General features: G+C 36.4%; 1 protein-coding gene across 1 annotated transcript; it reads left to right on the top strand.

Moving 5' to 3' along the window:
• The first annotated feature begins 453 nt into the window (after nucleotides 1-453).
• On the top strand, nucleotides 454-17,004 carry nsg2 (neuronal vesicle trafficking associated 2). Its single transcript, XM_027140103.2, has 5 exons — nucleotides 454-641; nucleotides 1,030-1,188; nucleotides 3,953-4,072; nucleotides 15,153-15,263; nucleotides 15,988-17,004. Exons 2-5 carry the CDS (start codon nucleotides 1,060-1,062, stop codon nucleotides 16,174-16,176), a joined length of 549 nt encoding a protein of 182 aa, XP_026995904.1. The 5' UTR covers nucleotides 454-641; nucleotides 1,030-1,059; the 3' UTR covers nucleotides 16,177-17,004.
• The last annotated feature ends 80 nt before the right edge of the window (nucleotides 17,005-17,084 follow it).

The raw sequence follows: 17,084 nt of genomic DNA, 5'->3' as shown, positions 1-17,084 counted from the left end.
ACAGCTTATCAAAGACAAATACCGCCTTTATCCACACAATTAGTCACACAATTATAGGCACAAGCAAAACCCAGTTAGTGAAAATGTGTCCCATCTGCACTGTTTCTGATCTTTCACTAGGGGGCGTACAGACACTAATTAACCCTGAGCTGTGGTTGTGCATCACTGTACATCACTGCAGCATCTATTGTTCTGCAATTTACTGCTAAATTTACAATAATAAATGAATTCGACCGAATTAGAGAAGGACGGCACTAAATGACACTTTACATTTCCTACATTATAAAGTTTTAACGCTCTTTGAGCCCAAACTCACACTATGTTACTAATTATAGTGACAAAATAACTTTATCTTTATCTAAGGCTTCGTTAATTGTTGAACCCTTCTGTCAGAGCATCAGACTAAACGCGCACTTGGACATGTTGCCTCAGCTTTCCTCTGGATCCCCCTAGCGGTGTCGCTTCGATTACGCGCGATGTGCTGAAGAGACGCTGTGCGGCTGAAGCGGAGTGTAGAGTCTCTCACCTCCTCCATACTGCCTCCTTTATACTGCCTCCTTTAATACTGCCTCCTTTATACTGCCTCCTTCCTCGGCACGTCTCCGCCCGACCGCGTTCAACAAAAAGACGGCTGATTTTTGGTGAGTTTGGAGATATTTATCAACACTTACCGTGTTTTGAGCGACAGATAGATTGTTGTGACTGGCTAGAAGCCATAAAAGGTGTTTTTATTTATTTATTTATTTTTGGTCTGTCGGTTGTGTTAATGTTAGACAACCTGAGCAAGACAAAATAATCTCTGACTGCGTTCTTGGCTCTCTTAGAATATTTAAAAATAAGGTTTGTTTGCTCCAAACATTTGACTCATCAAGGAAAATGTTAAGCTTCATTTGCATCCGATTAAGATGGTTGCAGTCAGGTAGATAATGTGATTTTTTTTTTTTTTTTAGTTGTTAAATAAAGCAATAACATCAGTGTAGATTTCACAAAATCTAATTCTAACCATGCTTCAAATCTTTCCTTTTATAGGCCGCTAAAAAGGGAAATTATTGAATAAAGATGGTTAAACTTGGGAGTAATCTACAGGACAAAGGGATTAAAGAGGTGAGTGTTGAAGATGGATTTCAGACTGTTCCCCTTATCACGCCCTTGGATGTTACAAATCTTCAGTGCCAAGCTCCAGACAAGGTAAGAGACAGTTCTGTCCTTACAGTGTCATCTTACATAAGCACACATCACCATCATCTTCCAAAATATCAGACTAATGGAGTCTTCACCATGTCTCCTGCAGCCAGGATCATATTATTGGGATGTCAAAGCAGTTATCTTAACTGAGAAGTGCACTTAAACATTTTATGGATTATTCCTGGATATATTCTCTGTGATCTAAACACTTTATGTTGTGACCTTTTTTAAATAATTTTGTACAGTATGTTGTCTTGCCTCTTGACTGTAAACTCTGGCTAATCCCAGAGTGTTTTCCTGCCTCATGCCCAGTGTTCCCCGGATAAGCTCCAGAGCCACCAGAACACTAACCAGTATAAAGAGATTACTGAAGACGAATGAATGATTTAGATGCCTTATGTGTTACTCTGTTGATGTCCAGATTTCAGGGACAAAAAACGGGGTCAAGGCTTTAAAAAGGTCACTTTGGTTTATTAGTTATTCTAGTCAGAAAAGCACAATCAAGGCATGCACCTGCTAACTCGAGTGCCTTGTCACTCTCTCTGTCCACACACACACACACACACACACACACACACACACACACACACACACACACACACACACACACACACACACACACACACACAATACAGCATTCTGTTATTTTGCACCATGAGTAATTCACACAATTAACCTACCAAAACCTCAACTCCCACATTTTTGCTAAGGGATGTTTGCCAAGGGATGTTTACTATTCATGATACATCATCAGTTTTTGAAGGGTAAATTTCACTTTTATTATTTCTCCATTTCAGCCATTTGCAAAGTGAAACATCATTATTACATCCTAGAATAAATATTCTATATTTATATTTATCTATATTCTATTTATTCAAGAACAGAATAAATGTTGTGTAACAGTAAAACCAGGTATAAAACAACAAACAGTGTACCCATATGTTTAAGCTTCAAATATTACACATTTGTATTAATTTTGTTAATTTATCTAATTTACATAATATGTAGTAAAATACTGGATTTGTGGCAAAGCTGTTCTGATAACATCTGCTTTGCATGCACAATTGAACTGTCAGCTCTGTGGTTTTAAGATTATGTATGGACTGTAAGCTACAATTAGGATAATAACGCTTCTGTAAACATGTTTTTTTGGTAGTATTTCTGTATACATACTGTGGGCATTTTTTTTTTTAACAGACCGAATCAGTTTTCAATTAATATATTAAAAAGCAGCATAAGAGATGTGATTGGTTTTGTACGCATGACTAAAGGCAATCTAGGGAAAATAAATTAAAACATTATTTGCCAAGGCAACAGGATTATTTCCAGGACACCATTTTAACCTCATTTCCTAAACCCATTATAGCAAAACAATCATAGGATTGTACAGAGTATGTTCACAGTGATGCTTATTTGAAATGTTTCCTGATCTTTAATGGTATGGTCATGAGAAATCCTTTCTGGTGGGCATTGGATGGACTGATAACCTAGCCATGTCCTAGTAAATTGTTATATTGCCTCAACAAATTCCACCTCTAGCCCGTATTGGATTTCTTAGATTGTGTTAATTATATTCAACACAGTGTTTCACTAACATTTTGAATAAGGTCACTAATGTAACATCTCCATAATGTGAAATAGCAGTGTATTATTACTTGTTTCTTATTACTGACTTGAAAGATGCCCATTTTATAGCATGCACAGATTGCCTGGAGTGGCACATCCCTAAATGATGCTCACTTGGAAGAGATGGGCCTCATGGAGTGGCATTTCATAGTAGTACCCGTTTGTCCAATAGCCCAGCTTGATGACATCCATTATCCATTAGGCCAGCCTGTGCTTAGACATGGGGACAGCCTGTCTGAGGATGAGATTGCTATTTCAAAGCAAGCTGCCAGAGCATGCACCTTGCCCCCTCATTTAGCAGAAGTCACCCATCCAGGGTGATGACATCCAGTATCTATGATGATGATATTCGCTATCCATAGGCCTAGTCTCTGCTTAGAAATGGGAACACCATGTGTTTGTTTTTTTTTCGGCATATGAACAGTTTGAGGATGAGATAGCTACCCATCCTGCCCACAATGAGAGCCCTCAACCATGCATTGCCCAGATATGCTGTATCTGACCATAATGATATTGTCTCTGCAGATGAGCAATGTTTTAGAACCAGCAAGAGCTTCAGAGTCAGGTGGACTGCCATTAACTGCAACTGGTTGAAATAACCTTGCATCGATGGGGCATAACTCCCTTATACTTCTTTGGCACCACACCACACCATGGCATGTGAGGGAGGCAATTGTGGCAATCACAAATTTGCACAGGCCAAATACAATAAGGCAGAGTCTCATTCTTGGCCCATGGGCCTTGATACATGCACCTTGGCAAACTGCGGAAATTTGTGACATGTCAAGAGCAGGGGAATTGTATACAGCTCTGTATTTGAGCAGCAATTTTGTAATCAACCAGGAAATCTATTTTCAGTCCTGTCGTAATTTTAGGTTACCTATAGTATTTTTGTAAAATGAAGGAAAATTCACATTGCGCATAATTTTAAAGCCAATAAATGCAATTACAGTGAGGTTTAATTTACTGCTTTTTTTTACTGCTTTTTAGTCTGGAATCCTCATCATATTTCACAATGTCAGGGACTAAGAGCACCATCAAGCTGAAAAAAAGTTTCATTATCCAAAACATTAATAATTTTCTACAGTTTAATTTCTGCCATTTATGTGTATTTTATACAGATTGTACCATTTGTGTGCAGGTGGTGGTAAAGACACGAACTGAATACCAGAAAGAGCAGAAGAACAAGGCCAAGATGAAGATGCCTAAGGTGGAGGAGTACACCATAAGCTTTACTGATGGGGTGTCAGAGAGACTGAAGGTATGGCTTAATTCTTTTAATTCCCAAAACCTATGGCTTAATTCTCCAGTTTCTATGCAACAAACAAATAGCTTTAGTTAATTGTTGTTTATCCTTAAATACACAGCAGCACTGCTCATCAACCCATGATTTTTGAATGTTTTGGATTATGTATATGATCATCAAATCTACTAAAGCATGAGCCTCTTCATTTAGGGAAGTTTCAGCTCTCAGTGCTTTGTAATATAATAAGTGGGCTTTTCTGGTTTCTCTGTAACTTGACAATCTTGTTTATTAAATTTTACTTTGCTTAAAAAAAGAGAAAAAAGACAGGCTTGTGAAGGAATGATTGTTTATAGCTGTTCCTTGGCTTGATAGAACCCTTCTTGGCAGACTAGTCACATAACATTAAACATCAAATTGTAGCTGTTGTAATAATTTTTTACAATCTAGCCACAGGGGTTGCAAGCCAGTGACTTCTGTGCCGGTCCCAAGCCCGGATAAATCGAGCGGGTTGCATCAGGAAGGGCGTCTGGCATAAAACGTGCCAAATCTAAACATGCGAATTGTCTGTTTAAAGAAAGGTGTACAAGACAGTAGTGAGACCAGCGATGCTGTATAGGTTAGAGACTGCAGCAGTGAGGAAAAGACATGAGGCAGAGATGGAGGTAGCAGAGATGAGGATGTTGAGGTTCCCTTTATAAGTGTTGAGGATGGACAGGATTAGCAATGAGCACATCAGAGGGACAGCTGAGCTTGCCTGTTTTGGGGTCAAGGTCACAGAGGCTAGATTGAGATGGTTTGGACATGTGTAGATGTTTGGACATGTTGAGATGAGATGTTTATATTAGTAGAATGTTGATGTTGGAGATGGAACTGCCAGGTAAGAGGTTAAGAGGAAGGCCAAAGAGGAGATATATGGATGCGTTGAAGAAGGACATGAAGGTAATTGAAGCGAGAGTAGAGGATACTGCGGATAATGTTAGGTGGAAGCAGATGATTTGCTGTGGTGACCCCTAACTGGAAAAGACAAAAGTAGAAGAAGATGAAGAGTAAACCTTTTTTTTACGAATAAAATTCTAAAAATATACACAAGAACAAATAAAACAAATAAAAAATAGGTAGCTTTCCATTTATAAATGCATTGTGTATGGAATCGGTTGCATAATACTTAAATAAAGAAATTAAACATGAACTTAGGATGGGTGGCACAGTTGTTTAGTGGTGATGGGTGGCACTTCAATTCTGAGCTTGGGTTGCTGTCTGTGAGGAGTATTGTCTGGCCTCTCTGTGTTCACAGAGATTAGTTACACTAAATTTCTTTCCTGTCATGCTCTAAGATGTACAGTACTGCTATCCTATTCAGAGTGAAATCCAAACTTGCACCCAGGATTCCTGTGACTGTTGTTCCACTGTGATTCTGACCAGCATAAAGCAGTTTGAAAATGAATGAATGAATTAATGAAAACTGATTGTAAAACCAATATTAACACTGCTTTTTGATACATATTCTATAATTTCAGGAGGACGATGTTCTAAGCCTGTTTAAATATGATAAACATTTTGCATTTCTTGCAAATTGGAAGGTTGCGAGTTCAATTCCAGGTCCACCAAGCTGCCACTGTTGGGCCCCTGAGCAAAGCCCTTAACCCTCAATTGCTTAGTTGTATAAAAAAATAATAAAAATAAAAAAATGAGATAATGTAAGTCACTCTAGGTAAGGGTGTCTCCCAGATGCTATAAATGTAAAAAGTACAGATGATGAGCATAGAGTTAGAAAGATTGCTACATCATTGACACATGCTTTGTGAATGTTAGCAGGTTTATGTAGTTTATATTGTGTAGTTGCAACATATTATTTTGCTATAGACACAAAGCCTGTAGCAACATTTTTAGTTTCCTCAGAGTAAATGTTTAAATATGTACTGTGTAACATGTTGAGAATGTGTTCATGAATCCCATCAGTGTAATTAGTGTTTAGTGTATTTTATTCGTTTTCACTCATTTACTTTATTGTCTTAACTTAGTAATGTTTAAATATTATACATTTACTTTGGGATGGATCTATGTTCTGTCTACAACCTTAGATAAAAGGGTCCTTTAGGGGTTTGTTAGATAATTAATGGTCCTTGCTACTCATCTATTACATGCAATATCAGCATACAGACAGAGAGGGGAATCATGGATTTTAAATTATTTAAGAAATTGCTATGATGTCTATTGTTCACTAGTCATGTTTGGTTTAGTAGTTTATTTGTTTGTGCACACCAGGCATAAGCACATTCTCCCAGCCTGGGCTAGGCAAATAAACAATCAACCTTGGACCACTTGAGATGTGACCTGGAGTACCCTGCCTGCCCTTTACTGCACTATGAAGTATTGTGTTTTCGCTGCTCTAACACACCCAGTTCAGAACAAATCAGGTTGCCTCCTGTCTTTATTCAAGGATCATAGATCAAAGCACTCAGATACCATGTTAGGACACAGCTTCTACAGGACTGGTATTGAAAAACACTGATATATTTTCCATACTGTATCGAGTACTGAGATTTATACAGCCTTATTGATTTGCTGTTGATGTTTATGCTCTCGACTGAGATATTTGAGTCTGTTTTGGTTCAGTGAATGTACAAGGGAATGACTTTTAAGCAGGGGCGGTTCTAGGATTTCATCTTTAGGGGGGGTTAGCCCTCACGGAGAATTTAAAACAAGAAGAGTTCTATATTATATATTATATGACAACTCTGGTAATAAGAATAGTGAAATTTCACTGCTTTTGGTTGCCGTCTTTGCGTCTTTCTGCCGATTAACGTTATAGATAAACGCCTCCAGCTCTGACTGACATGCACGCTGCACGTACCTGTGCTTCTCCGTTCAAATAAAGCAGACAGCTGATGCACTTTTGAAAGACTACAACGCACGCGCGTAAAAGCAAAGTAAAAAAAAATCGCTCTTGGATCAAACTGATAAATAATTTTCTTTCCCATCGACGACATGTCCTGCATTTTAACGTAATTTTTATTGTTTATTTATGAAAGTAAAAATTATACTTATAGTTTTAGGGTGACTGAGATCACAGACAGGGGGCTGAAGCCACCCTAAAAAGGGCCTAGAACCACCCCTGCCTTTATGGTTTAATTAATTTAAAATATTGAGTAGAAGGTTTTGTAGCAGTGGTAAAGGTCACTGTAGTAACTGATAAAGCAACAGGCAAGTTATATAGTACAAACACAGAGATTCCAGTCTGTCGTAAGGGGGGGTGTGATTGAGACATGGCGCAAAGCTCTCTATTACAGAACTTGCGAAGTTTAACTGACTCGATATCGTTGCAATCACAGCAAACAAAAGCCATATGTCCTCGAAATCCCCAGCATATTCTCCCTGTGACTAATACACTTCACGGAGGCATTTTCTGAAATGCAGAATATTCAGACTAATGTATTTTCCCTCCTTTGTTTGTCATTTTCCATCAAATGAGTCAGCTGAGCTTCAGGTCTAGAATTGCACTGACTCTTTCTGTGGGCTGATTTCTGTCTTGATATTTAGAATACAAAGCATCATTTCAAATACAAAAAATGTACTAATCGCTCAGCTCTGTTGCCTGGAGGCCCCCAGTGGAACTCAGCCATATTCCCTGCTGTTGCTCTACCAGCAGTTAGAGGAAGAATGTTCCCCCTCATTAAATGTTCAAAACAAAGAAAAGCAGGTCTCTTGGCATTTGGTGTAGCCAAGCAGAACATATTAACACATCATACTTAAATAAATAAGGAAATAAGACAACATAATTGAGAAAGGACAATTGTGGCCATCACCTTGACTTGGATACATGAGCAAACTAACATCGGCTGTTTAAGTTATATCAGTGTTCTCTCTACATGCACAACTGGCATTAATTTGACCTTAATGAAATTTTGTATTGAAATTGACATAGTACATTTCAATCTGCATTAAGTTTGAACCAGTTTTTGCTTGTTAAAATTGATAAAAGAATGATAAATCAAAAACGTACCAGTTGAAATGACTAGCAAATAATACACATGCGAAAGTCTTCCCTGCATAAGCATTTGTTTTGACTGCTTAACAGCCTGTTAAGAATACAATGGGTTTTTCTTTTTACTTTTAATCCATAAGGGACACACTTTTAATTTGGAATACTTGCTATGTGATCCACAATTACTCAGCTTTGACCTTTTGTCTGTTGCCTTAAACTATTTATAGCACGCAGGATTTTCTTCAAAGATAGTAGTAAGCCTAATGAAAAAGTCCCACATTCTCCAGAAAATCTCCACATTAAACCCGAGTGGCAGAAAAATTCATCTGGCTTAAATATAAAACTGTCGATAGAGTGGACAAAATGTTTTGCTCACTTTGTGCTATCTCAGGGACTTACAATGGCTTCATCAAAGGGATCAAGCAACATGAGCCTATCAGCTATATTGAAGTCATACAGTATACAGTAAGTCTTTTTTTTTTTAAACAGGCTACAGATGCTACAGTTAACAGATGTTTTATAATAGGCTAAATTTTAATTCTAATGTTGAGGTTTTCTCAGTTGTTACTGTTCAATAAATCTAAAAATGAAATCTATTTGAATTTTTAAATTTGTCTAATATTAATCTTGATTTTTTTGTATTATATTAATCTTCGTATAATATACATTTTTTTGTATTATGTTTCTTACTGTATGTTCTGTAAAGCTGCTTTTAGACAATGTCCTTTGTTAAAAGTGCTATACAAATACCTTTTTTATTGAATTGAATCATATAGTCAAATTGATTTGAGGTTTGAGGTCACTAACATTCTTTAATCAACCTAGGTGTATTATATTAGCGTTTTAGACTCTTACTGAAACATGACCGGTAAGTGTGAGATTTGTCTGGTAAAATAAATTCTTTCTGAACACCAGACCGGCAAGAAAAAAAATTCTAACAGCTTCTGTATTACATGTACATTTTCTTATACAGTGCAAAATATCGGTATCATCTATGTACTGTATGATTAATGATAACATAGAACTGCACCACCTCAGGCTCAGACATGCATTTCTTGTCTTCATTGATGGATGACATACCCTTGGTAAGAGAAATGAAATGAAAGATAAAAATGAAGGGGAAAGATAGAGTGATGGAGAGATACACTGAGTCAGAACCTATTCCTTTCAGTTGAGACATCTCTGACAGCTGACTACATAGTTACTGAGATCCTCACATGGAGGAAAAAATAAGAGAGACTGGGGAAGTGATAGCTGAAGAGAGCAACAGTGAAAAAAGAAGACAGGCTGCTAATAATGTGCTTTGGGACCGGAGCTTCAGCCGATCAGATACGAAAGAGGCACTCAAGTGCATGTTAAATTCTGTATCTTTATCTATTATGTAACTATCTACCGATCACTTAGATTTTGCTGATCCATTAGTTGAATTAATATTCATCAAAATAAATGCTCATATGTTTTAAATGAACATCATAACCTCTTTTGTTATGGCATATAAATATTTGTTCTGCACCACATATTTTGGCTGGTTTTGGTCAGGTAAATTGCTCAGATTATACTTTATATAAAATGGCCAGCAAAGATGTGATGAAAAAGGACAGACCACTAGGGCATTATCACTACTCTCTCGCTCTCTATCTTGCTCTCGCTCTCGCTCTCGCTCTCTCTCACTCACACTCACACACACACACACACACGTTAGTCCTTCATATCCGAATGCTGCTATGGGAGCAATTAGTGCTACAGAACTGTTTTTCCTGTCCTCTCTCTCTCTCTCTCTCTCTCTCTCTCTCTCTCTCTCTCTCTCTCTCTCTCTCTCTCTCTCTGTCTATCTATCTATTTTTCCTCCTCTCCTGCATAACCCCTCAGTGTTGAGTGTACACTGTTAGCATGACTAATAGTGAGGATGCCCAGTGGATTGCCTGGGTGAGAGAGACTGCCCTGGAGAACCTTTCTTGTTATTCTGCTTCTGGATAAACCACCACAGAAGCTTTTAAACTGACGGGCAGTTCAGTGCTTTCATCCCCAAGGAGGTAGACTACCACTTACAGTACAGTAGCTTCCGCTTTACCCATCCTAAACTTGGATAGTTACTTGTATGCATGCACATACATACTGACACCTTCAACAAAGTCACAAGGTGATGCATGATGCAGTAATAAATGCAATCTATTTGCAGTAAAAAAAAAATGCTGTCATACAGCCGTGTGCCCTTTTCTTCTTATTGCCTGCACATTTCAGATAACATGTACACCATATGGAGTTATCCAGCTGGTTGTGAATGCTGTCAGAGGTACAGCTTTCCTGTCCTTCACACCTAGAAATGACCTCCTGTGAAAAAGAAATACTCGGTATAAGGAAGTTTCATCAAAGCAACTGCCTGTCTTATATTAACATTTTTTATAACCCAATTTTTAATAGCAATCATATTTAGATTAGTTCATGATTGTTTTGATCATTTCTAACACCTCTAAATTAACCAAACTGTAGGTTTGGTTAATTTATAGGTTTTAGAAATGATTAATTTATTGTTACCCTAACAATAAACATTTCTGAATTCATTTATAGAAGAATGCAGTGTAGGCTGTAAACTGTGTGTTGGGCAATTAGAGATCCCTGTTCCTTAGTTTTACTCACAAAGAACCCTACTTATGTTTGTAAGTGATAGAAGGCAATGAGAGCATAAATAGATGAATGAGTTCAATGCAGCAAGGCAAAATTTTTACATGGCAAATATTCCTTTTGACACCCAATTTAGTCAGACAAGTCAGTTTTAGAGGAGCTGAGAAGTAAAGATGTATGAAGGGAATACGTATGCAGCTGAAGGGTATCCTGAAAGGGAGGCCTACAAAGCATCACAGAAACAAGAATTCAAATAAAATATTGTTTTATTCAAATTTATCATGAATTCTTTAAGTTGTTCCAAAATTTAATTTTACAAATGTCATATGTGATCTGCTAGTCATCTCTCAAAGTATTGCAATTCTCTCTTTTTTTTTTAACTATACTGAAGACATTATTCAACTTAAATCAGGATGCCTTTTGTTTGAATTTGATTTTTTTAATAAATAAAAAATAAATATATAAAATATTGGAACATGTGACTGGCAGGTTTCCTGTTTCCCAGGTGTGCCCTTGATTGTTGATTAATTGTTTGATCAGTTAATAGCTCTGAATGTCTATTTCTGGTTTGAGCCCTGGTTTCACTTGTTAAGACTATATTTGTTGTTAAAATAAAGTTCAAATTATTTTGCTACTCTGAGTTCTATTTCCGAGAGCTCTCCTGAATACTACATAAGAGACACTACCAATCAATATCTTGCACCATTTTGAAGACCATTACGTCATCTACAGACAGGAAAACTGCAGGCACTGTGTCTTTAGAGTGTTCATAAACTTCATTTGAATTCCACTGCTGGTGTAGTTAGTGCTGAATCCAATAGCTTTTAAATATGAGTGTGTGTGTGTGTGTGTGTGTGTGTGTGTGTGTGTGTGTGTGTGTGTGTGTGTGTGTGTGTGTGTGTGTGTGTGTGTGTGTGTGTGTGTGTGTGTGTGTGTGTGTGTGTGTGTGTGTGTGTGTGTGTGTGTGTGTGTGTTTTCTGCCTAAAATGGCTTTACTGTTGGATTTATCTGATTTTTGTTGTCCTCTCTGGGATATGTTCAGGGTAGCAGATAGAGATAGTAAGAGTACATCTGATTGTTTATGAGTCCTTACTCACTTTAATTTTTGTTTTCTTTTTTGTACTGTTTCTATCATTGTTGAGTGTCTCTCAGTCATAATACGGTGCTGCTTCCTTGGAAATATGCCACTTTAATGGTGTTCTGATTTTGCATGTTCTTTAAAGCCATCACGGCTATATAGCAATGCTATACTATAATACAATGCAGTTTGACACAACTGTATTTGATGCTGTTAAAGGGATGCTATGAATTGACACTTATCTACATGTATAACTATGGATTCTACAGGCAAACTCTGCTCTTATTCCAGAAATCATTGAAAGCTCTCATACTGTGTCCATTCTGAATCCTGGGATATGACCATAAATTAGGGTTCACAGCTGCAAAAGCTCTAAACCAGTAAATAACTACAGACACAGAGAGATGATAAATCAAAAACAACAAAGATGTGAGATTATACATAACACTTGGTTAAGAGGGATAAATGTCACAAGTAGATTTGTAAAGATGATGTTTTATTATGGGCATTTTATCCTCCACTTAATTATATGGCTGTTTAAGGTGTATTTTTTTTTTACCTGAAATGACATAACCTGTTTGTTTATTAGAATTGTTAACACCGGAAACATCATGCAATTTCAGGAAATTGTGAATGTATGATTTTTAATACATGTACCTTATGCAAAAAAAAAAACACATTTTATTGTGCTGAATTATTCTAATGTCCAGACCTCTAGTTAGTGTACAGTACTAAGTGTTGCTGGCAGGTTAATGCACAAAATAAGGAAGATAAATCATGTTAAGTTTTTTTTCCAACCAGGTGACTGCAACCAACAAAATCCAAGTGAATGTAAATGAAATGTTTAGGGTAACGTTTACCTCTTCCATAACAAAAAAGTTCACAATATCGAAAATAACATAGAATAAGGTTAATGTATCACCAAATTTCCAGAGTTTTTTTTTTTTTTGCAAAAAAAAAAAACTGAAGGAAGAAATTAACAGAAGAAATTATACTAACAAAAGCTCTCACCTGGCATTGTCCAGTCATCACGTCTCACAGGCTGCTCGTGTCACTCTCCTAATTTCATTTACATTTACATTTACTGTACAGCATTTGGCAGACGCAATTATCCAGAGCGACGTACATAAGTGCTTAAATCTCTATTATTGAATACATTAATGCTTGTTCTCTAGGTTACATACTTTAGATACAATAAGTTTAAAACCTTGTTCAAAGTTACAACGAAAAAGTTTCAAATTTTTTTTTTTTTATGCAAAAGATAGGGAAAGAAGTTCTAGTTGAAGTGTTTCCTGAATAAGTAGGTCTTCAACTGCCATTTGAAAATAGCCAGTGACTCAGCTGTCCTCTAGAGGAAGTTCATTCTACTACCTTGGTGCCAGAACAGAAAATTGTCTTGTAGTATACTTGCCTCTTACCCTGAGAGATGGTGGAACCAGAGGGTGAGGGGTCATGTGTCATGTGACTCCTGACTTTGGCTCATGCTGAATGGAACAGATGATTTTCACACTAGGCTTTTTGAAGGGCTGGAATGAATTACCTTGTGGGCCACCAACTGAATAGCCCGGGAGTTGGGTGCCAGAGCATGATGTTGCAAATGTCTTTTTTGGGTAATAAACTGTTTTATTTTTGCTCCAAACATCATTTGAAACAGAATTGTGCCCAAATATTTTCTACCTTGGTGACACACCATAACATTTCCCCATGGTTGAAGTGATTGTGTGTTTGCTTTGTTTTGGAAAAATTTAGGCTTATATATCCTATATAATCTTATGTCCTTTATGATGTTAATTTTATCAATTTACTTTTGAGTCTGTGAAAGTGGAGAAACTATGTAAAAATGGCTACAATTCCAGTTAATGCAATATTTTTTAAAGTGCTTGTATTAAAACCGATGCTTGAATGCTTCATTTCAAATTCATTGTGCTGGTGTACACAGGCATGGTTATAAAAATCTGTTATTTGTCATTTTTACATCACAAAAACCTGCATTTTCAACAAGAATGTTTCTATTCCCTGTTTATTTAGTTATGTAAAGCTATGTAAAGCCTGCATGCTGATGTTAACCATGTTGACTTCTGCTAGAGTGCAAGCTTTAAATTCACATTGGACTGTAAGTGTTGGATAGATACATTTTGCACTGCAAGGCTGCCTAGTTTTATATACATGCGTTAACACACAAAAGTATCGGCTTCTCCTGATGGCCTTAATCATTTGAAGAACTGCTAGATGTTTCTGATATGTTAGTTAAGGTTGCAAAGAAGTTCTCAACCCACCTGTACTAGTATACAGGTGTTCCTGAATTAGCCCGTGAATATTTTTTTTTTTATTTGAGGAATAGAATTTTACTGTATAAATTCAGGTTTTAAATTTTTTTGTAATTAAAATTTTCTTCCGTTGGAATATATTCTCTTCAAGTCAGATTAAACCTCTAATGTCACCTTGCATGTTTTTTCTCATGTTGAAATGAGTGGATTTAACTATACTGCTGAGTTAATATGTCACACAAACTACAATACAAACAATTTATGATTAACATTTTATTTATATCATATATTTATACATTTATGATATATATTGTTGTCTGTAACAATAAATACATTGTACACTGTATATGGTACAATGAACAATAACCAGAAACTGTCAGCACATTTTTGTAGAATAAAAGTAGCTGAATTCTTAGCTCTCATCTGGCTATATCAGTAAGATATCTATCTCTTTTCATCATTATAACCAGCTGGTTCTTTCTGATATCAGTAACTGACAGTGCAGCTAAAAGACAGAAATATGCCTCACTTATTCTGTGAAATTCCTCTTAACAAAGTACTTGTTGTCAGTGTACACGGGATAAAAATGGACCCAAATGCAGGACAGCTAAACGAAAACAGGATTTATTAACTAAAAAAAACGCGAAACAGGACAAACACAAAACCAGACATGAAGACAACAGGATTCCGTGCTGCACAAGGCAACGTGGTTTAACTAAATACTAATAATAAATCAAGACACATAAGGGACAGGTGTGCAGAGGCAGGGAGAAAAAGACAAGGCGGGGCAGACACGTGAACACCAAACGAACCAAAAGGCAAATGGCCAAAATCCGGGCAGAGTCCTGACACTTGTACAGCTTCAGATGTTTAAAGAGTATGATTATTCTTTATTTGTCATTTACTTGTACTAAATTGGTTTCAGTGGCTTCAAAAATAACTTAAAAAACATTTTATGAATGTGATTGTCCGTCTGGCATGTAATGGCATCAACTAGTGGTACAGTATTTAAGAAAACTGGTAAAATACACAAACCGAATGGAATTATATAGTACTAGGTGACATGACAAGCTAACAAAGAAATTTATAACACAGATATTGCTGACTATGTTAAACTAATGTTGTGTCCTTTTTCATCCACAGGTCACCATACTAATTGTTCTGGCTTTGGCTTTTCTTGCCTGCATAGTGTTCTTAGTGGTGTACAAGGCATTCACTTATGACCACACCTGCCCAGATGGCTTTGTGTACAAGGTAAGTGACTGTTTATTAGTCATATCCTTCTATGTTTATGGGCTTCTGTACATCAGGCTACTAAAAAACAAAGTTTTAATGTCTAATTTTAATGATTTTAATGTCCTTTATGATGCAATGATTTGTTTTAACACGTCCTTTGCTGTATGTATTCATATCTAGTAGGTGCATGATCAATTTGGCAATTAGAATAGAGAGTTTTATTTGCTATTGTAGCCATATGCAAGAAACATATATAGAGTAGAAAGAAATGGTGTGATAAGGAAAATGACAACAGTGCAGTACATGATTATTACTGAACAACATACAGTGCATGAAGAAATTACAGTCCAATCGATACTGTCCAAGACAACAAATACACTGTGGAAGTACATTTAGTACAACTAATGTGGTTGTAATGGTAGTACATTGCATAGTGCATATACAATAATATTACAAACAGTATTACCTTGATTCAGCTTGGTCAGCTTACTCTTTGTCTCATATACCAGTTAGAGAGTTTGAATCAGTTGTTAAAAATCATTTAAATCATCACACATGATTTTATGATGTTATACGTCCTTTTCTTGTAGGTATGAGAAATTTTTTGTAGGTTGAGAATGTAAAATAGGTTGTTTACTTCTTGATAATAATAAGCACATTTTAGAACATCGTCTGATCTGCTTTTTCAAGCATTAAATTAGGAAAGAAATCTTTTTCCAATGATTCACTTGTACTTCAACAGCACAAGCGATGCATCCCAGCTTCCCTGGAGGCCTACTATACCGCACAGGATGCTCACTCTCGTGGTCGCTTCTACACAGTGATCAGCCACTACAGCAGCATGGCTAAGCAGACCATGTCACGCTCTGTCTCTCCATGGCTTCCAAATGTCCAGCACGATGACAAACCACCCAATACTGACAGCCAGTGAGACTGTAAATGCGGATTCTACATCGGCCAAGTCTGCTTTTCCCCATCTGACTTACCTGACACTTTTCTCCATTTCTACTGTACTATTTAATTTTTTACTCATATAGTTCATTTGTATGAGTTATTTATTTATGACTACCTGTATTGTACAATTTCTGGTCTTATTGTATTTAATATCAGATAGTTATTTGTACAAAGCCTTGCGTCTGTGACGCATGTCAAAAGTAAACGTCCCACAAGAAACCATATAGATTCATGATTGTCTGATTTATTGTAAAAGGCATGTTGATACTGTATGGGATCATTCGTTTTTTTTGTGCTTTGTTTCCAAGCATAATGTTTCTGTGGTTTTATGTCCAGTTTGGGGTATTTAAATAATAATAATAGTAATAATAATTTAAAAAAAAAAGAAAATCATATATTGATGATAAAATACAAGGTAAATGTGTGCTATGGTTCCTCCTTTGAGCCTATGTGTAAATAGCCCATGAGAAGTAAGATCCAGTATCTGTGTTACTATAAGGAACGTTGTAAGATTATTACTGTTTATGATTAGAAGACCTTTGGAGCTTTGTGTTTCACTTTATCTTGCAGTCTATAATCAGTCTGAGGAGAATTATCCAGGGAAAAAACCCAGTGCTCTGGGATGTAAAATCTCTGATTTCTGTGTTTAGTCATAGATCTGTGCCATTATTGCTTTTCTTATTATTTGCTGAGAGTAAAAAAAAAAAAGAAATCTTGTGCTAAATCCATGGTTAATATGTAGCAAAGCCTTGAATATTTGATTCTGTAGCCTTCAGCTTTAAAACAATAAAGATATTATGACACATTGTGTTTCTGTAAATATGTGTGTCAGGTTACTCTCTGTCCAATGCTCATATGTGACATATATAAACACATTTTGATACA

Source organism: Tachysurus fulvidraco, chromosome 21 (genome assembly GCF_022655615.1).
Source record: "Tachysurus fulvidraco isolate hzauxx_2018 chromosome 21, HZAU_PFXX_2.0, whole genome shotgun sequence".
Classification (NCBI taxonomy): domain Eukaryota; kingdom Metazoa; phylum Chordata; class Actinopteri; order Siluriformes; family Bagridae; genus Tachysurus; species Tachysurus fulvidraco.
This window is presented reverse-complemented; position numbering and strand designations above follow the sequence as displayed.